Source organism: Drosophila albomicans, chromosome 2R (genome assembly GCF_009650485.2).
Source record: "Drosophila albomicans strain 15112-1751.03 chromosome 2R, ASM965048v2, whole genome shotgun sequence".
Lineage (NCBI taxonomy): Eukaryota > Metazoa > Arthropoda > Insecta > Diptera > Drosophilidae > Drosophila > Drosophila albomicans.
The window spans coordinates 28295957-28317349 of record NC_047631.2 but is presented as its reverse complement, the minus strand read 5'-3'; the positions used below and the strand labels follow the sequence as shown (position 1 = coordinate 28317349).

Genomic DNA, 21393 nt, shown 5'->3' with positions numbered 1-21393 from the left:
TCCAGACTAATTATTAACTGTCGAGCAGCAATTGATTTTAAATTACAATTAAAAGTGGAAATATTCGTATCTTATCTTTGCATTTACGGCCGACCATCAGAAAGGGCTTCAACTACTTTAAACTGAAGTGCTATTTGTCAATATATATTTCAAATTCATTGAAGAATATTCTATTATCAGTTTCTACTTTTATCTTATTTTAATTTGAAGCGAACTCAATTCTTCAATTAAATGCATTAGTTGTTATTAACACGTAGTTCACTGTATGAAAACTATTTGCAGTTCTTCCGTTTCCCAGCCAAGAATTTACTCATCATTAAACTTAAATTTCAAGCAATGTTCTTCTTTCATAATGCTCTATAAATAAAGTCAATATCACGTATGTTCAGTTTGAAGAAATAAGAGATGCAACTCTTCTGAAATTAAAGAACTTGAATGAACAAAAATGCTTAGCTCAGCTAGTGGGTTATTTACTATTTTAATTGTATTGTTGATAGACCTCAATGTATGACCCATGGTTGTCTGTTTAATATTTTTGATTTAATTTTATTATTCATTCTCATACTCTATTACTGTATGAATAAGTTTTTGTAATTTCACTGTTTAACAAGAATATTTTCCCATAATTTCAATCTTATCTTTCTTAGAGGGTATTTCCAAGTTTATACTTCTTTACAGCAAATGCATTTGTTTTGTTTTTCTCACGTATTTCATGTCTTTATTGTTTTTAGCTGCATAAGCAAATAGAACATCGGGTATGCCAAGCAGTCGATGAAAGAGCAAGCGATGAATGCTTTTAATTAACCGGTGCGTGTCACTATCAAAGCGTCAACGTCATCGGCGCGTCGCTTATCAGTTGAGCGAAACGAAAAGTAAAAGCAATAATAATAATAAACAGCACGATGTACTTCTGTTCTGTTCGAGCGATATTTATAACAATTTATCTCGGCCCAGCGAAAAACGTCAACTTCGCAGCAATCGAGCCAAACAAACCAAACAGTTGGAGCTGGCACGTAGACAAAGTAACACAACACGACGACGATCAGCAACACAATGCTCTTAGCGGAATGGAAGTTCCAACTGTTGGCAATGGCTTTGCTGTTGGGCATGGTCAGTGGCCAAGAGGATAACGAGAAGAGTCACTCGACCTCAATTGCCGGCATGGTGGAACTGCTGAAGTTGGAAGATCAGCTCGTTGAGAATCTCAGTCAATATGCCGATGAGCTGGAGCAGAAGTTGCGAACAGTGCGGGGGTGAGAAATAAAATCAAATTTAATTTAATAATTTTAACTAAATTTTATACTTGATAGTTTTGTAACCGGCATGCGCAAAGAAAACCAGCTTGCGCTCAATCAAACCGAGCACTATTTGGCCAATCCTTTGAATGCCTTCTCACTCATTCGACGCATGCAACAGGATTGGACACATTGGCAGTATTACATGCAGCAAGAAGTGGGCTTAAAGCAGCTGAACTTTGTTAAAGAAATGCAACAACTGTTGCCCACAAGTACAGATCTCGAGGAGGCAGCTGCTTCCATTTATCGCATACACTCCACGTATGACATGAAAGTCTCGGACATAGTCAAAGGGCTGCTCAATGGCAAGCAATATGCGTAAGTAAATACAATTAACTGATTTAAAATTGTGATACATTTTTTATCTCTCCCTCAGTGTCAGCTTAAATGCTTTGGACTCCTATGCCATGGGCAAATATCTATATGATCAGCAGAACTTTGGCTATGCTTGTCAATGGATATTCCAAGCCATTGAATGGCTTAAAAATGGCAAACACAAGTTGCCTCTACCTTTGGCTTTGGATCTCTCTGAAGTATCACGGCTCTACGCAGAGTCACTGATTCAAATGAGTAAGTGAACATTGAACTTTCACTGTGTTTTTCTCATAATTGAATTGCGTGTCATTTTTAAAGATCGTTATGCTGACGCTCTCAATGTGATCAATTCTGCACTCAGTTTGAAAACTGATAAAGTGAAACTGCTGCTACGCAAATCGGAAGTGGAACACTTGATAAGAACGCACCCCAATATAGCACCGAAGCCGGTACGTGCAACTTATCGTACAAGCAAATGATTGTTTTACATTATTTTATATTTCTCAGCAGTTTGTGAAGCAAGTAGTGGGAGCTTATGAACACGGTTGTCGTGGCCATTTTCCAGTTAGATCTCAGCTCCATTGCGTTTACAACAGCACAAATTCACCTTTCCTGCGGCTGGCGCCACTCAAAATGGAGCTGGTTGGTTTGGATCCCTATATGGTGCTATATCACGATGTCATTTCAGATAAGGAAATAAGTGAATTGCAAAGTTTGGCTGTGCCGAGTCTGAAGCGTGCCACAGTCTTCCAACAGGCCACAGGTCGCAACACTGTGGTCAAAACACGCACCTCGAAAGTCACTTGGTTGGCAGATGGTTTCAATAATTTAACTGGAGTGCTTAATAGACGTGTCATGGATATGACGGGCTTCAATGTGGTGGGTTCTGAGATGCTGCAGGTTATGAATTATGGTCTTGGCGGACACTATGACAAGCACTACGATTACTTCAATTCGAGTCTAGTAAGTTTTATGCTTTTAAGTAAATTGTGAAATTAAGTTTATTTAAATTGATTTCAGGCTACAAATCTGACCAAAATGAATGGCGATCGCATTGCTACAGTTCTGTTTTACGTAAGTGAAAAAGATATACATTTCAGTTATTTATTTGTTTAACTATATCATATCATTAGCTGACGGACGTGGAGCAAGGCGGCGCTACGGTTTTCCCTAATATTCAAAAGGCGGTATTCCCGACCAAAGGTGCAGCGATTATCTGGTATAATCTGAAGCATGACGGCGAAGGTGACCAAAGAACTTTGCATGCAGCCTGTCCAGTTATTGTCGGCTCGAAATGGGGTAACTATCATATCACGAGACTGCTATTAATATCTTTATCATATTGAAAATAATATCACTATTTTTAGTCTGCAATAAATGGGTTCGCGAACGTCAGCAAGCATTTAGAAGACCGTGTCTCACAACGCAATAAATCTCTTAAAATATAATTTGTAAATACATATAACATATACTCAAAAGGCATTTTACTGTACTTAATAGCTAATAAATAAATATTGTATACAACTATTTCAAAACAATTACTTTCTTTTTAATTAATCAATTGGATTAGGTAATTTCTTAATTCAAATAATCTTATCTAACCTCAAGATAACGCAATTTATTTATTGAAAATACAAAACTTGGAAAATACCCGCTTAGTGGCGATAAATAATGTTACATTAACAAATTGATAAGATAATGCTATTTAATAGCAAAATAATAAAAGCATGTTTTTAGATAAGATACATGCAAATATTGACAGTAATAACTGATGTAGCAAGTCAATGATTGCAATGCAGTTTATATACATATTGTGTTATCAATCTCAATAACAAATCAAACTACATGTTATGTGATAACGATTTGCGAGATAGAAAGATAAGCGCTATCTTTTAATAATTTATGTTACAAGTTTAATAATCTCCAATGAACTTGTACTTTTTTAAAAAAAAAAAACTTAATAAAAGTAAACGATTTTTTGTTGATTATTAAACAGCAAAGCTTATCAATAAACAAAAGAAAATTTACTAAATAAACTGCAATCATAGTTGGCTATGACTCAGAACATTTTAACAGACTTTTACTCTATCGAAAAAGCTATCCTCTGTAGCAAAAAGAAATATGCTATTTTATAAAAGAATACATCAATACTTATTAATAGCTTTACTGCTTTGTGTTGTCTATGTTAAAAACGAGGAGCAAGAGAAAAGTCATTCAAACTCAGTGGCAGGCATGGAGAAGTTATTGGAGCTGGAATCTCAGTTCATTGAAGGTTTCAATAACTACGCGAATGAAATGCAGGCAAAGTTGAGTTTAGTGCGCAGGTAACTAAACAAATTAATAACTAAATCGAAACTTTATCTTCAACACCTTGCTAGTTTTGTGACAGCAATGCAAACAGAACAAGCAAAAGCTGCACAAAATAGAGAGCATTATTTATCCAACCCATTAAATGCTTTCGCTTTGATAAGACGCATGCATCGAGATTGGATTGAGTGGAAGAATTTTATAGAAGAACCCATGGGCTGGGCGCAAGCAGACTTAATTAATGAGCACAAAGATCAGCTGCCAAGTAAAACTGATCTAGAGGATGCTTGTGTGGCCATGAAGCGTCTAAAAGATGTCTACAATTTAAAGACAAGAGATATGGCTAACGGACTTCTCAATGACATACAGTACAAGTAAGTCAAGTGCTTAAAATTTAAAAATTAAATAGAAATAACTTGCATTGTAGTGTCAGCCTAAATGCTTTGGACACCTATGAGCTGGGTTCATATTTTCATAATCACCAAGATACTCAGCTTGCCAGAGAATGGTTTAGCGAGTGCAGCAACATGCTACTAGATGGAGAAATCTTGCATCCCATTACATTGGATCAATCGAACATGTTGTTTATATTTGCCAGTACGCTAGTCAAAATGAGTGAGTCATGAGTGTTTTTAATAACTTGTAACTTTACCTGATATTACACCAGAGTATTATTCTGTTGCTCGTCCTCTAATCGAGCTGGCCATGAAGTTGGCGAATGAGAAGAACACCCAGAAAATCTTAAATTTGCGTGGGGAGATTGAAAGACTCAGTCCCAATGAGACTTTTGCTGAAGTGATTGCTGAAAATTCAACAAGTCTGTATCAAAAAGGTTGTCGAGGTCAATTTGCAACACAATCAAAGCTCTATTGCCAATACAAGTTCAGTCCCGCCCCATTTCTTCGCCTGGCTCCACTCAAAATGGAGCTGAGCCACTTGGATCCTCTCATTATTGTTTACTATGATGTGTTATCTGCTGCTGAGATCAAACAGCTTCAATGTTATGCGCGTCCGCTACTAGACATCGCCAAAGTCTATGAAGATGGCAAGAATGTCTTTCAGCCAGTGCGCACCTCAAAGGGAACATGGCTGGATAGGAATTATAGCAACTGGTCAAGAACAATTGGCAGACGCATTGAAGACATGACGGACTTGACTTTAAATGACTCAGCTGAAATGCAAATACTCAACTATGGCCTGGGAGGTCATTATGCTGCACACTACGATTACTTTGATTTTGTAAAGGTAATTTTAATATATTTTGCTATTTCATATCTCGGAATATTTACATTATTTTTACTAGGAAAATAAGCCAATTAATGAGATTAATGATCGCATTGCAACAGTTCTTTTCTACGTGAGTGGTAAATGAAATTTTATACTAAAAATTGAAGTGCAATGTAAAGTTATTTTCTTCAACAGCTTACTCAAGTGGATCAGGGAGGCGCCACAGTATTTCCTAGGCTGCAACAATCCTTTAGTCCTCAGCCTGGCATGGCAGTCTTCTGGCTGAATTTACACGATGATGGAACTCCAAACAATCAAACTTTGCATGGCGCGTGTCCTGTTTTGGTGGGCAGCAAATGGGGCAAGTTTAAGAAATTCAAACTCAGCTATATTATTAATTAATTTAATATTTGTATTCAAAGTAATGACTCAATGGATAGAGGAACGTTCACAGATCTATACAAGACCATGTCTAAAGCGCTGATCATCAATATTAATTGAAAACAAATAACAGTAGTTGGAGTGATGTTAACTATTCAATTATGCAGACAACTCTTGAACTCTCAATAAACAAGTCGATTAGTTTGAAATTGACACAACCCTTAGCCTCCTATATACATATCCATTTAGTATAGTTAAGCGACACGTATGCAAAATCATAGACAAACAAATTTCCGGCATAATCACTTTACACACTTAACAAAAAAGGCAAGCAGAGCGTTGCTCCCCGCGCCCCAAAACACTCGACTGTGACCAGGGGACTTAAATGGTTTTTGAAATGCCAACACGGAAAAAATAAAGTGCTGAGTGGTTGGTTGATGGTAAGCTGCGGATGCGGATGAGGATGCTGATGCTGTTAGGTGAAACCCAAGGCAACCGCAGCACAAAATTTTAGCATACTTCTAGGCGCAGTCATCCGACCCCCAACTTCCACGTTTAAGTCCAGCTGGCGTTGGCGTCTAGTGTCTGACACCGCGTACGTGACGTGCAACTTAATGTTTCAATTAGAGGTGAAGTGGCGCCCACGTTGACTGGATCATAGTGGCTGCCTCAGCTGCTCCTGCTGCTGCTTATCGCAGCCAGTTTACTCCATTCTCTTAGGTGTACTATGTGTGGTCTCGGTTGTCTGTGTATCAGTGTCAGCATCTCTATCAGTCTGTGCACTTATCTGCTTTTAAAAGTTTTAATAATGAACTGGCGCTTACCACGTTGAAACGTGTCAGCGAATGAATATCCTTCAGTCTGCCTGCTGACTGAGCACTTTTGATAATTTGTTTACAATCCACTCCAGGGCTCACCTTTTGTGCCAGCCAGCTATTTGCATATATGGGAGACTAAAATATATATAGACTCGACTCTAACTTGAGCTGTTCAGTGCAGCGTGCATAATGCGTAGATTTAATTGAATTCCACTGAAACTAAATACGAAATAGAAACTGAAACCGAAACTCTCTAAACTGTGTAAACTCAAATAAAACTTTAGCTTGACCACAAATGAAATTTGGCAGCTCACAAAACTTTTTGGCCAGCTATGCACAAGCTCAGAGAGAGAAATGCATATCCTCTTTTGCAAAAGATTTCTTATTAAAGTTTTGACAAAGGAGCTAGCAAATGGCCTGCGGCCGCTTCAGAGTTCCAGTTGAAGGATAAACTCATCCCTAGAGCATTCGTGCGCAGCAAACACCTTTTAATAAAGCGACATGTCGATAAATAAAAAATTGCCAACATATGCGAAATGCCGTGAAACTTATACAGCAGCTAAAAAGTTTTCGAAGAGCTTAGCGGACAAGTGAATGAGCTACGAACTGATGAAATAAAATAAAATATGCAAAAAAAAATGTTATGAATTTATTTACAAGTCTAAAAAGTTCGCTTGTACATTATAATAAATAAAATCGAAAATATATTTAAAACTTCATATTCATTATTCATATACAATTTCAAATATCTTTAAGGCATTTGTAGCGTACTTTGTCAAGTCGACCTTGCGGCGACCGAATACGGCAAGCAAGCAACGTACCTAAAACGTATTTCATTTTGATTGTGTGCACTTTATGATGCCTCCTGGACGCCCACAGAGAAAGGGAAAGAGTGAGGGCAAGAACCACATAGATGATTACATATGCGCAGACCAATAATTTTTGCCCCGCAAAACAGAATAAAATTCAAACAAGGTTAAGAAATGTACGTTGTAAGGCAAAACGTTGATTGTGGAAATCTAGCAAAATGTTTTATGCACACACCCAAAAGGGTTGCATGCCACACACACACACACACATACATGCTTTCAGATTTTGTGGTCAATGAAGGAAATATGATTTGGATTTTGTTACTTTGATTACACACATTACATGCGAAAAATGAAAAAGTAGCAGCCAAGGCGGCAGACGCTCCCAGGCCAGGGCCAAAAGAGGTCAACGGTGGTGGACAAGTGGTTGGGGGAGGGGAAAGACTCTAGAGGGGGAACACAACGTGTGTTAAATTTCAGAATTTCAGATGGAAGCAGCACAGAGGTCGAGTGGCTGAGAGCTGAGAACTGAGAGCGGCCGTAAAGCATTTGATGTGCTTGTGTCCGTCGCAGGAAATTGAGTTTTTCGTGCAGCTGTACAGGCCACACTTGTACATACATATGAGTCTACAATTGTGTAAGCGTATGTGTGTGTGTCTGTGTAATGTAAATAATAGCCAGCAAAAGGCACACGAAATTTATGCACGCACTCAAGCGCACAAATTCGCTTGGCGCGTCGTCTTCATTCTGCGTTCTTTGCAGCAGCAGCGGCAATGGCAGCGGTAGCAAAAGTGGCAGCAACGCACTCTCAGGGTCAGTTCGAATTGTTGTCTATAACTACAAAAGGGGTATATTAGCTTTTAGAAGCAGCTTGCATTACTGTGTTTATGTTTTATATAAAACAAACTTCAACTGCTTCAAGTAATCTGAATTATTCTGTGAACTACAAAATTTGCTAGCCACAGCTCAAAAAGTGATAGAAAGAAGGAAAGATATATATATGATATATATAAGGAAAGACATGAGTATAGAATATTGCATCTGCTGGCAACTTTATAGGTAATATTTTTCATTCTGTTAAAGAATTATTTTAGACATAAGAAAACGTGCTTATAAAACTAGAAAAACTCAACCAAGTAATTCCTTTAAATAAAACAAACTTCAGCCACTTTCAGCCATTACAATTATTAGATTAACTACCAACTTTAGTAGCCGTAGTCCAAATACATTTGGAGATTTCAATAAAAGATCTGATAAACAAAATATAAAGAAAAATTCATTCAACAATCAGTTTCTTCAACTTTTGCAGCGCATCTGCTCGTTGTGCAACCAACAAATGTGTGGCAGGCACACTCCTATTTTATTTTATTTCTTTTTAAAATGTAGATGCTTGAGAAAATCGATAAATGAGAATGCGACGGCGACGACGACGACGACGTCGACGATGGCGATGACTGCGCTGTGTGTTTGCGTTGTGATTTAAGCTATATTTAAGTTTTGTAGGCACATCGATTTCGTGTGTATTTTCGGTTTTTTGCCCCCTTAGTGTATTTTGTGTTGTGCTTGAATTTGTTGTTTGATTAATACTTGGCTGGCAAATCACTCTGCGGTCTCTGTGGCTGACCTGCCTTTCAACAAGTTGGCCACTTACCTTGTAACTAATACTTATTTATATCGGGGATCAATCGTCACTCAACAGCTGGCGACAAGTTTGCAGGTGGCAGGTGCCAAGGCAAATGAGCTGTTACATTGTTTTGTCTGACAACAGAGGAAAGAGGAGGAGAAAGATCGCCTGATTAGAAATGAGCTAAACATAAATTGATTAAATGCCACTCGATGCGACTGTTCAAACTGCAAACTCGAACTCTCTCTCTCTGCAAACTACATCGGCAATCGACTCACAATCAATTACAAAATGACAAATTTGACATGTAAGCGAGTGAGTGTGTGTGTGTGCGTGTGTGGTGACTGTGATTTGAGGCAGGCGGATGCAATGTGCATAATCTGGACAGTACGTCAATGCATCCATCCAGTGTCCAGTATGCGTCTCTCCGTCTGTCAGTTTGGAGCAGCCGAAATCAATGACAAAGTTGATTTACGTGCGGTTGGCAATTGTGTTGAAGTGAATCGAAATGTTGGGGATGGTTGTTGCAACATGGTTGGCAGAGAGTGGGCGTGGCACTGTCCATATCGAAATGATTTGCTAGCCAACGGACGACACAAATGCAGCTAAACGAATTATGTCTAATGGCATTTCAGGTTGAAATGCGATTAAAATGCAATTTGAAATGCAAAACATTTTGCCAGCCAGCCAGCCAGCATGCGGCAAGAGGTGAGTGAGACGGCAACAGAGAGAGAGCGAGAGAGAAAGGGCGAGACAAACAAAAAGAATGGTGCACTTTAAAGATGCTTTCACTGTCGCTGCCCAGTTGGCCGACAGCCAACAATTGCCACAATACAGTCTCCACTTTTTTTGTATGTGTATTTTGTAGTTAAATGGTAAGCAGACGCAGGCAACAGGAAGCAACTGATGTTGCATGATTATAAGCAATTCGGGCGTTACCTGCTGTCCATTATGAGGAGTTGTCTGAAATTAACTTTAAATGTTTCAGAACAATGTAAATCACGCAAGACACTTGTCTAATTTATGGCAACATGCGACAATTAAAAGTCCATTGCAGCAGCAGCAGCAGCAGCAACCACAGCAGCAGCAACAACAAATTCGACAAGTGCAATGTTTGCCAAGAAATGTGGAATAGTTTTTTGTACCTTTGCCACCTCAGACTCTCGCTCTCTTTTTCAGTCTCCCGATGCTGCTTCGTACGGGTTGTCAACAAAGCATAATTTATGCGTTTGCCTTTTGTTGGAACTGCGACCGAGTCTGGCCAAAGAAAAACACATTGCTAGACAAGCGAACATGACAGCGGCTATGTTGTCGTCTGCTTTTGCAGGAATTTCACGTGGAAAAAAACAACGACGACGACGACGACGACGTCGAGGACGCGAAATGATTTTAATTAAAAATCAGAGGCCACAAAACCCAAAAGAAAGAAACGTCAACTGCAGTCGACGATGAGGTGAGCGAAGTTTCCGCGCGATTTAAGCGCTGCATTTGTCATGATCTGTTTATTTTGATATAGTATACAGTCGAGTGATTAATTTCGTTGCACTGCGTTGCGATTTGCACTTTATTAACTCAAGAAGAACGTATGCGAATTTAATGGTCTCTTCGAACAATCGATTGTCGCTTTTTATGCTCACATCACCTGTTGTTGTCTGCTTCCCCCTGTCTCAATTTCATTTGCATATCTATGCGATAGAATTTTGCCAACCCCCAAAACATTCGCAGTGAGGTGAAATCAAATCAAGGCAAATGCTCAACAGCCAGCTGAGTCCGCAGACACGTCGCGACACCTAACCAAAAGGAAAGTATCTGTAACTGTAGCTGTAGCTGTATCTGTATCTGGAGTGTAACAGCTGCACACACCTAGATACAATTTGATTTTATGTTTGCACACGCAGCAACAATTTCATTGTTTGCAAAATAATTGCAATCTCCACAGCAGCTGCGACCTCAGAGATTTCTCTTCTTTTTTTTCTTCCTTCGTGATATGTAAAACGAGGGTTAGTGTGGCGAAATACTGAGGCAGCTTTGGCTTTCGGCATTTTTGGTGTATTAGTCACAAAAGTGGAGCACTCTCTGGCCAAGCCAAATTGGTCAAAAAGCCAAACAATTAGCGCGGAAACAATGGGCCCTCAATGTCGGTTGTCGGTTGATTTCGTTGTTGTTCTCGTTGTTTTTGCTGTTGTTGTTGTTGTTGATGGCGCTAAAAATGGATTATTGCAACGGGCATAAATTTCCAGTTGGTTTTCTATTTGCCACGCACTCACATACATAGTTTTCTAGGCTTTTCCTTTTTGTTGGCCCAGCAACAATTCGCATATGGCCAGCAAAAACAAGCCACTCGCTCTCAATACCCAATGAGTGTATTTGTATTGGTTGTGTGCGTGTGTGTGTGAGTGGGAGTGTGTGTGCAGCGATTTCACACACCGGAAGTACAGTCCATTTAATGCACGAATTTCGCGCCATTTTGCAGTGGTCAACTGTACAGTGTCAGAAGTTCCCGCCTCGATTGTACTTCGCATTTTTTGCTACTAAGTGCCACACAAACACACACACAAACTCATACGCACACACTCAAACAGTGCCTGCCACCAAAAAAAGGTATACCGCAAATGATTTTTGAACATACAAAAAAATATAGACATACAAAATGTAGCTTGAAGCGTTTCCGTTTTCGAGGCTGCCACTATAAACAAAAACGCAATGAAGTGCAAGCAACAATAGAGTATAAAATGCTCAGCATAGAACACAAGTATATCCCTTAAAAGAATTGTCAAAAATTATTGTTTAAGCAAAGTCCAAACTCTTTAAAATTAATCAAATTTAAAGTATGAAATTAAGAATGTTAACATAAAGTATACAATTAAATTCCTTAAATCAATTGCTAAATATTATTATTTAATAAAAAACAAAACACTCTTTAAAATGAATTTTTTTTTTTGCAAATCTTTCTTTACCCAAAGTAAATTTAATAAGTAAAGTAAAGTCAAATTTGTCAAGATATAACTATTTTATATACTATTATATATTACTATATTATATTACTATTTCCCAGAGAAATCTTCTTTTATGCTCGACTATAATGTACCTTAATGTGCCTTAATTCAAGCTCGATTAAAACAGTATTAATGCGAACACTTCAAACGACATAAACTCAAATTTCATTGAAGCACTTTAAGTACTCAACTTGCCAAATCCTTTTTGGCCAACCTCTTGCTGTTATGACCACCTTAACAATTAAGCGTAATTTGAATAATCAAAAGCCAACAAACAACACAAGAAACTGGCAAATTCCAAGCCGCCGCCGTGCGTCCAATAAAAACTTTTGCCAGCCATCGAACCTGACAATAAATTTTCAATGGGGCAGCAGCAACAAAAACAAGCGCAACTAATGAAAGTAAGTCCACGACCAAACGGAGGGGTGAAACACTTCAGGGCCAGGGGTGTATTTGTGAGAAACTTAATTGAAATAATTTTGGGCTGTGCCAAGGGTATGGAAAGTGAAGCTGGGTGCTGGGACTTTAGAGAAACTTTTACTACTTACAAGCGGCGCAATCAAAGTGCAAATATTTGAGGTAAGCAACAGCAGGAAGCAAACTTACCTTCAACAACGCGGCGATAAGCAGTAATAGGCAAATGTTGCAAAATAAATTAAATCGATATTTTACTATTATAAAAATTCTAGATCAGATTATGCTTTACTATTTTATAAATTATAAAAAGCAAAGGAATATAACTATTAATTTTAACTATTATTATTATTATATCAAATTTTTGTAGATCATTTTATATTGCGATTTTTATTGTATACAAAAAATTGTTGCAGAAATTAACGTATTTTGTAAATTAATATATTATAGATCATTCTCAATACAGATGACATGTTATTTTATATTTAAATTGTATTTAAATGGAAATATTTTGAGACAAGTTCAGTCTAAGAATAAAAAATTGGTATAAAGAAAGAAGAATAAATGGACTGAAAAATAGTAAATTTATTTAAAAACAAGCTTCATTCTTACAAAAAATTAAATTTAAAGCATGCTTGCTCTTCGCTCTTCTCAAAGAAGCGCAAAGTTTTGTAAATAAAATCAAAAAGCCGTTGGCTATTTGCGGACTAAACTTTGATACACACACTCACTCATTTTAGAAGTGATTGTGTGAGTATGTGTTTATTTGGAGCTTGCAGCACACCTAAGGAAGGAGTTGAAGCGCGTTCAAGTGAATCGCGTGTGCTAATGAATAGCTGCGGGCACTTGAGCAAAGTAAGCAAAAGTATCTATTTGCTGCTACAAACAGCTGCCAGACTGTATCTTCAGATCTTTAGCACAGACTGTATTATTGTATACTTTCAATTTTGTTGCAATATCTGCATTTGTTTCGCTCTTATAGTCTGCTCATTAGAATTCATTATTAATTTTCCTCTAGTAGCCACACCGCATTGCCACGGCTGCTGACAACAACCGAGAGAGATAAATAACCAACACCTGTTTGCCTTTGTCTGTTGTTTGGCTTATATCATATTCCTGGCCATTGTTCGCTGTGAGTTTCGCGGCTACGTGAGATAACTGCAGCGGATGTTTCTATTAGCCAACGGAGGACAACAGAGTCGAGTCCTGGCCAGCGGGCAAAACATTCACGTTATTTATGCGTCGCGTTTTGCGATGTCTAATTTATGTCGCAGCTTTTGCCAGCAAATTTTGCAATTTGTGGTTACGATATTATAACAATTATGAGCACAGCTAGCTGATGCTCTACATTATGCTAATAACTGCCTGGTATTAAAGTAGTAGAAAGTCGAGTCGACTTTATTTAACTTAAACGCAAGTTAAACAAGCAGCAGAACATACAATAAACAGACACATCGAGATACATTCGCAATGTTGGAAAAAGTCTTTTGGGCAAAGTAAACGATTAAAATATGCACAACACGAGTAAACATATTTTGAAGAAGTAAATATCCTTGAGGAGGCAACTACCAACCAAAACTCAGGAGCGCATGAAATGTATTTAAAATATGCCAAGTGGCAGACGGCAAGAAGAAGGTGGCCAAAATTGGGTCTGAGATTGTTGTCTGAGAAGGAGACTGCGACGGAGTCTGAAATGGAAGCTGAAACTGTAGCTGCAGCACGTAGCTTCGGCGACGACAGCTACAGCCAAAGGCAAGGACGAGCTAGAGGTTGGAGCTGAAGTCTAAGATGTAGTCGAAGACGAAGACTGCACGTGGGTACAAAAGGCGCAAGGTAAATAAATATTGTAGCTGAAGACGTTGCCGGCAAAACTTGAAAGGCAAACGGTGTGTGTAGCTACCGCTGCTGATGCCACGCCCCCTCCGCTGCCGCCCTGCGTCTGTGCGCTCACTCAAGCTAAGATACTTACAAGGATTAAAGAGTCACTCAAGTTAAATGCATTGAAAATGAAGTAAAAGAAGCGTAAAAATGTTCTGCACACTGCCGAAAGTTACTCAAGTGCTCGTTGAATGTCCTGACAGTGTGCTTTAGAGAGGGGAGAGAGAAGGGGAGGTAGGTTTGATACCCATGCTGTGTGTGTGTGTAGGTGTGTAGTCAGTGTGTTTGTTAGCTTTGCCTCTGTTACTTTTAATTTTACTCACAGTTTATTTAATTTTGTGCTTTTTATTCTGCGAACGTTTTCTTCCTTTTCCTTCCTTCGCCTGCTTCACTTCCTCATTCTACTCCTTCTCTTCCATATAAAGTGGCAGTTGTTGATTTAGCGGTATTTAAATTGAAGCAACTTAGTTGGATTAAGCGCCAAGCTGCTTGAGGTTTACCATGATTGAAGCCCCATTCACTCCATTCACTCATTCACTTTACTCGCTCATTCATTCACTCACTTGGCGAGCGAAGAAAAATGTGTTTTCTTTTTCTAAGAGTTACCTCAATTTATTCTTAGGAATATCCTACAGTGCTAAATACATTGAAAGTGATAATATTTGTATAACTGACATCGATTTTGTTTGCTGATTAGATGTAAATAGTATGCAGTTACTATTCAAAATACTATTTTCCAATTTGTGTTAACATAAAAGAGAATGAAATAGAAAGTATTAGTTATCATTATATTCTTCTAAAGGTAAGATATTTTTTTAAAGATATTTTTAAAATACGTGTTAAAGTTTTTATTATTTACTTATCAATCTCGGGATACAATTAAGAATTATTAATATTATGCATATTTTATTCGTTCAGATTCTTCTCTTTAGTTTTTAAAGAACTCTTAAAAAATATCATATTTAAAGCTAATGAATAGTTATCTTAAGATTTCAATTAAACCACTTTTTCATTTAAAGATGTATAACTGCATTAATAAATATCTTAACCTTCCAATAGCGTCACATTTCATTTGAAATTAAATACATTATTTTTTTCTGCAGCAATCTTGATCTAACATTAAGGCTTAAAGCTGTGCTCCTCCATTTTCCTTTCCTTCCCTTTTCTAGTTCTCTCGCTCTGCACTACAAAACCTTGACTTCTCTTTAAAACATTCACAGAAATGGCTCCTGCAAAACTGAGATTGTTTTTAAATAAATTTATTAATGCGCGCCGTGTGGCACTTGTTGATTAACAGAGATAAGGTCAAATGAAATTTAAGGCATATGCGTGTGAAATCGCGGGGATTTTCAACTTTTTATGGCATTTCCCTTTTGTCGCTCAAGTAGGCGCAATTAAATATCTCTCGTTCCTATTGCCAATGCCATTGTTATGTCTGTTGTCATTGCAGTTGTTGTTGTTGTTGGTGTTGTTGCTGCCGCTGTTGATAAAAGATTGCACAGTGTTTACACACACACACTCGTACACACACATTGTGGCAGGGAGTGTCGACTCTCTGACTCCTTTCCCCACCTCACAACCAAGTGGCATTGCAACATTTTCGCAGTGTGTAATGCAAATTGCGGCCGATGCGGTAATTGCCGCTCATTATGGTCAGGCAAATGTGTCGGACTCGAATCGGAATTGGAAGCTGGGGCAGTTGGGAGTACAGCAATGCCAATGCCAATGCCAGGACCTGGGCTGATAAGACAAATGCACGGCAATGTGTTGGAGCCAGTCAGCCAGCCGATAGCCACGCCTACCAGCGAGCACTTTAGCAGCCCTTTTAATGCAATTTTTACATTGCCCACAGAACGAGAGAGTTCCAATTGCAATGTGAGTTCCACTTCGAGTTGCAGCAACAACCAAGGGGAAGGGGAAAAGGGGGAGAAAAGGGACCCGCGCCATCACATAAGTCACTTTAATGGGCTTTCAATGAGGTGTGCCGAAAAGGGGGCTGACTGAATATTACACACAACAGCAACACAACACAACATTACGTAAATGCATTAATGGCATTTTAATGTTGAGGTATTTTACTGCCCAGTGCACGATGCCAACACTCTCTGGAGTCCATGGTCAGGGCCAGGTAAAGGGTCGCAGGCATTTCAACTATGCAAATTAAAAGCCAAAAACTATAGAAAATACTCGTAGCATATAAAAAAAGTTTAAATTACAAACCAGCAGTTGACAAAACTTTAAGGCCAAGCCGCAGCCACAGCAGGAGGCGGAGGCAGAGGAGGAAGTCAGAGAGTCAACCGATAACAAAAAGGTAGCTGAAATGTGGCGACAAGTCAACGTGGCACTGGGGAACAACGAGTTGACATTGAACCCAACGTTTGACACCAGTTCCAAGCTTCTGTTCTTCTCGCTTGTAAGTGAATTTTCACACACACAAAGTGAAAATGATAAATTATTTTGGGGCACAAAGGCACAAACCAAAAAAGGCAATGCCGCAAGAATTTTGCTTGGCAAGCTCAAAGTTAAGAAAAGCAGCTGAGCATGAGTTATACAAAAGGCATAGTAAAGTAAAGTAGTTCTGTCTTATATGCTCATGTCTCTCGTCGAGTGAAAGTACAAAAATTTTAAATCGTTTTTCGTGAGATTTATTGTGGCCTCTGGTTAACCGCATGAAACTCTCGCACTCTCTGTCTCTCTGACTTCCCAAAATTTATGCGACTGCGTTAGTCATCTCCAAGGCATTTCAGCAATTTACCATTTACAATTTACACCTCAAAAATATTTATGTCACACATCGAGTTCTTCACCCTTGGCGCATAACTTTAATGTGCCGGGGCATCCAAAAACTTAATTTGCTGGAAAATGTTTGCAATTAAACAAAATAAAATGCTGAGGGACACATATGTCCGGACATTTGAAATTAATTCGGACTGTAAAGGCAAACCACGTTATGAACTTTGACACCTCTCGTGCAGCAACTTTTGCGGTTGACAATGAGTCTCCAAACCTTTTTTGTTCATCTCTGGATTACACACCTCTTTCATTTCTACTTCTATTCGGTTCCTTTTTTTTTGGCTGCCTTTCGAATTTAATGAGCCCAGACCGATGTTGGCATCAACATTATTATTTCAAATAAAAGCGCATTATGCTGGATTATCAACTGTGAAGCACACACACGCAGAAAAAATGCTGCCCCCAAAAACCAAAAAAAAAGCAAGTAGGAAAGCTGCAGTCAAGTGTACTCGACTCTAAGATACCTGCTACCCATTTTCGATAAACGTGAAATTGATGCGGTATTATTCTTAAAATATACTAAATAATATACCGAAAAATCTGTGATTGGTATATAAATATATTAATACATTCCGTAGTGTACTCAAATATACCATTTCTTCAATAATTTCTGCTATAGCAACCAAATTTTCAAAATTCATAAATATTATAATTATTATTCTATCTATTTTTAAAATTACACTTATTATTATCTCTGTCTATTATAGTCTTTGACATCTAGGTGTTCATATAGACGGACGGACAGACAGACGGACATGGTTAGATCGCCTCGGCTACTTTACAGGGTCGGAGATACCTTCTTCTGTCTGTTACATACACTTCATAGAAATAATAATACCCTTCTACCCTATGGGTAGCGGGTATTAAAAAAGGTGGAAAATGCGAAAACTTAATTTCCAGCTGGTATGCCATGTATGCCGCATTTCGGACACCGGATACTTGACCATCCACCCACACAAGCATAAAGACTCCAGGACTTTCACACACACAGTATTCTCTGCTCAAGGGTTGCTTAATGAATGTGTGCGGACCCCATTGGACATCAGGCGGACCGTCAGACTTGCCTTGCAATTAAATGTGAAATGTTGAAAATAATTTTGCATTACGTATGCGCCCCGTCTAACGGCTTATCTCATGCAATTAAGGTAGTTTCGAAAAGTGTACGGTTTATTTGCTGGCATTTTGCATACATTTTTGGGAAATTTAATTAGTGCAAGGATTTAATTATGTCATCCCCAAAAAAAGAATACGTATTCAGAATTGAAACAACTTCCCTTCGTTGCCATTTCATATGTGTGTGTGTGGGGAGTGCAGTGTCTGAAGTGCCTGTCAATTGTTCAATGAATCGAGCATTTTTTATGCTTCAATTTTGTTGCAGTTATGGAGGCTTTATTACGCATTCGCAGTGTGTTAACAAATACAAAAGGGCCAAAGTCAGTTGCAGTCAATTTACCTGCATTGTCATCCAAATATTTTTTTCATATTTTTACACTTGAGATTTTTACTGAGTGCAGAGTTTGTATGGGTGTGTGTATGTGTGTGTGAGGGGTGCGTGGTTTTTGGGTTTTGTGTTATTTTAAATGCAAAATGCGGCGCTGACAATAAGCGGAAATGAATTATGTTGGAGGGCTCAGAGTCAGAGAGTCAGAGCGAGAGAGTGTAAGAGTCCTTTCCCTGATGCAGTTGCTCGACCCACCGCTGAGGTGACACTCCTCGCCGCCCCCTCCACTCATCCACTTTTGGACATTTTGTGCATTGTGCGAGTGCATTTCGCGCTCACTTTATTGTTACTGGCTACGGCGCAGCAGACAAATAAATCAATGACAGCGCGACTTTATTGTTTTGGTCACAAAAATATTGCTTTTATATTATTAAATAGCAGAGCATGCGAAGAGCTGGCACTCCTTTTCTGCCTATAGCGCGGTGCCCGTCGATCGTGTGCCCCTGATATAAATAATAAAATACCTATAGGGAATGCCCCACCACCATCCAGATGAGCAAAAACAGGAGCTGTAGATGTAGAGCTGCAATCTGTTTGGACTCTGGGCCTGTTGATAGCCACATTCAGCCACACACACACACAGACAGTCCAGCGGCTTATATATTAAATGGCCTGTGGTCTCTATTGACAAATTTTTTGAATGATGCATTGCCCGTTGCGGTGAAAATGCAATAAAAACGCATTAATTGTTGTTCGGCTCACAGCTCAGATTGCACACTGACAGCAGCAGCATCGTTGAGTGCTTGAAAAAGTTGTAAAATGTTTTGATTTTCACATATAAATAAACGCATGAATTATAAGCATAATAAATACAGTCAATGAATAAGACCACAAATAAATTTAGTAAATTATTAAAGCTTTAGGCAACTAGAAGTGAAGTCAATAATATTTGCTGCAAAAAATACTTTTTTTTAAAGAGAAAGTTGATGTAAGAAATTAAATAGTTATCAATTTTCAACAATACATAGAAAGAAGGAAAAAATATATCCCGAATAAAATAGAATCTAACGTTAAATGGGTGCTGAAATAATTTAAAAAAAATTAAATAAAATAAGATTACAATACATGATTGTTTTAAGAAAGTTTCTAAGCTGATTCCCTGTAAAATATTTATTACATTCAATTCAAAACTAACTTTAATTTACTTTGCTTAAACTGCAAATTTGTGTTGCCCTAATAAACATTCAGTTTCCATTCAACCTCAACTCAGTTGATTTCTGCAGACACTTTCACTTTGCTCTGCTGCAGCGGAAACGGAAACAGCTGCCTGGACTTGGACTTAACCTCTGCACCACAGACTCCAACTCCAATTCGAACTCCACAGAAGCGTCAACTAGTGAGGGGAGGACAAAACAAGTTTTAGGGCTAAACAAACTTGAGAAGTCGAAACTAAAACTCAATTTTTGCACAACAATGCGTCCATAATTACTGTCGAGGGTTATGAACACACACAGCGAGAGAGACAAACGAGAGAAATCGAATCAAAGCTAAAAAACTTTAAATCTTGGGGACTAAGTCGAACAGCAGCAGCAGCAGAGCAGCAGCTGCAATCTAAACAGGAGACGTTGGCGGACACAGGACACGGGCTCATTCAATCGTCAGTTCCAGCAATTACACGCATTTTGCGCAATTTAAACCAAATGCTAACGACAGCTAACAACCAGCCGGGCAACCGACAACCGACAACCAACCAGCAACCAGCAACAAGAACAACTAGCAAAACCTTTGCTGCACCTTCGACCAGCTGGAGCATGAGTGCGGGTGAAAGGAGAAAGCAGGCGGGGGGCAGAGGTCAAGGAGGAGCAAAGCAGGCTGGCAGGAGCAACCAGGCGTTTGATGAACAAAAAGTAGCATACTGTAAATCAAAAAGTAACTTGCCGTACGGATGTCATTCGTTGCAGATCGTTCGAGCGCAAAATTTAACAATGACACAAACACAAACTTTGGCTAAGGCAACAACACAGCAACAATAGCAACAAAGCTGCGTAGGACATGATGACGCACGCAGCATCCATTTCCAGTCACTGGCACACAAGATAATACCTTACACACACCTACAACAAGCGATTACACACACACACAATCGCACATTGACTTTGCCTTTGGCTTTTGGACTGAGCGTTGGCATAGGGGCAAAAGTTGCTCATGCAGAAGCTGTCATGTCCAGCACTCAAATTTCTAATGCTGGCCTAAAAGGGGTGTGCGAGTGTATACGAACCAGTGTGTGTGTGTGTGTGCGTGTGCGGGCAACACTTAAAAGTCACACGGGCGTGGCAAGTTAAATGAAATGCACATTGATGTGGCCAAACGTTGTGTCTGTCCAAATGTTCAATGTATGCCACTTTTGTTGCTGCTGCTGTTGCTGCTGCAGATGACAGTCAGCAAAGTAGGAGGGGAGAAGGGTATGTAAAAGGGGGAATGCCAGGTAAGTGTGACTGCCACTGACGGCAAGTGAGATAAATGCAATGCCAACGAAAAGAGCAACCTGTGGCAACAACTGGCAGCAGCTGTCGCCTCAAGCATGCAAAGAAACTCTGTGTTACAAGCAACTCCACAGTGCACTGTGGCTAAAACTTCAATCAATAACCGTAACGATAACAATGTCGACAGTTGAAAAGGATACAATAAACAAGCAAAAAGGGTAACTGCAAGCAAGTAGAATGCGGAATGCACTACCATTTAGGAAAGTTGATGACTTTGGTTGGTATTGACTTGAGAATAATTTAAAGAATGCCAGAAAAGAGGCAAATTACGAAAGGGAAATGAAGTTAAGTTGGAAATAAAGTAAGAGACAATTAGTTTAGGGATAACAAAATGATTAAAAAGCAATAGAATAATACTAAATCCATTGAACTCCGATCATAAACAGAACAATTAAAATTAAAATATTCCATTGGCAATCTTTAATAAAATTTTATGTGTATTATTCCTAGTTAATCTTATAACAACTGTGGCATAATTTTATAGGATATACATTCAAAGATAATCAATATCAAACAAAAAATAATACCTTTTGTATCCAGTTACATAGTCAC

The 21393-nt window shown here is 38.7% G+C and overlaps 2 protein-coding genes across 4 annotated transcripts; both read left to right on the top strand.

Moving 5' to 3' along the window:
- The first annotated feature begins 1010 nt into the window (after positions 1–1010).
- Positions 1011–3121, top strand: LOC117576072 (prolyl 4-hydroxylase subunit alpha-2-like). Of its 2 annotated transcripts, XM_034260609.2 has the most exons (8): positions 1011–1253; positions 1311–1613; positions 1672–1865; positions 1929–2059; positions 2118–2573; positions 2631–2684; positions 2744–2909; positions 2978–3121. In XM_034260609.2, the coding sequence occupies exons 1-8, from the start codon at positions 1054–1056 to the stop codon at positions 3040–3042; spliced, it is 1569 nt and encodes a 522-aa protein (XP_034116500.1). In that variant the 5' UTR covers positions 1011–1053; the 3' UTR covers positions 3043–3121. The 2 variants fall into 2 exon arrangements, with proteins under 2 accessions (XP_034116500.1, XP_034116501.2); XM_034260610.2 differs by lacking the exons at positions 2744–2909; positions 2978–3121 and having other exon boundaries at positions 2121–2573; positions 2631–2741.
- Positions 3122–3676: 555 nt separating this feature from the next.
- On the top strand, positions 3677–5749 carry LOC117576073 (prolyl 4-hydroxylase subunit alpha-1-like). Of its 2 annotated transcripts, XM_034260611.2 has the most exons (7): positions 3679–3934; positions 3989–4291; positions 4345–4532; positions 4585–5162; positions 5221–5274; positions 5340–5505; positions 5567–5749. In XM_034260611.2, the coding sequence occupies exons 1-7, from the start codon at positions 3732–3734 to the stop codon at positions 5626–5628; spliced, it is 1554 nt and encodes a 517-aa protein (XP_034116502.1). In that variant the 5' UTR covers positions 3679–3731; the 3' UTR covers positions 5629–5749. The 2 variants fall into 2 exon arrangements, with proteins under 2 accessions (XP_051862484.1, XP_034116502.1); XM_052006524.1 differs by lacking the exon at positions 5567–5749 and having other exon boundaries at positions 3677–3934; positions 5221–5281; positions 5340–5484.
- The last annotated feature ends 15644 nt before the right edge of the window (positions 5750–21393 follow it).

Coding starts and splice junctions, on each gene's coding strand:
- LOC117576073 (XM_034260611.2), top strand. CDS start 3,732: ATGCTATTTTATAAAAGAATACATCAATACTTATTAATAGCTTTACTG. Junction 4,292..4,344: donor CTCAATGACATACAGTACAA/GTAAGTCAAGTG, acceptor CTTGCATTGTAG/TGTCAGCCTAAATGCTTTGG. Junction 5,275..5,339: donor TTGCAACAGTTCTTTTCTAC/GTGAGTGGTAAA, acceptor TTTCTTCAACAG/CTTACTCAAGTGGATCAGGG.
- LOC117576072 (XM_034260609.2), top strand. CDS start 1,054: ATGCTCTTAGCGGAATGGAAGTTCCAACTGTTGGCAATGGCTTTGCTG. Junction 1,614..1,671: donor CTCAATGGCAAGCAATATGC/GTAAGTAAATAC, acceptor TCTCTCCCTCAG/TGTCAGCTTAAATGCTTTGG. Junction 2,685..2,743: donor TTGCTACAGTTCTGTTTTAC/GTAAGTGAAAAA, acceptor TCATATCATTAG/CTGACGGACGTGGAGCAAGG.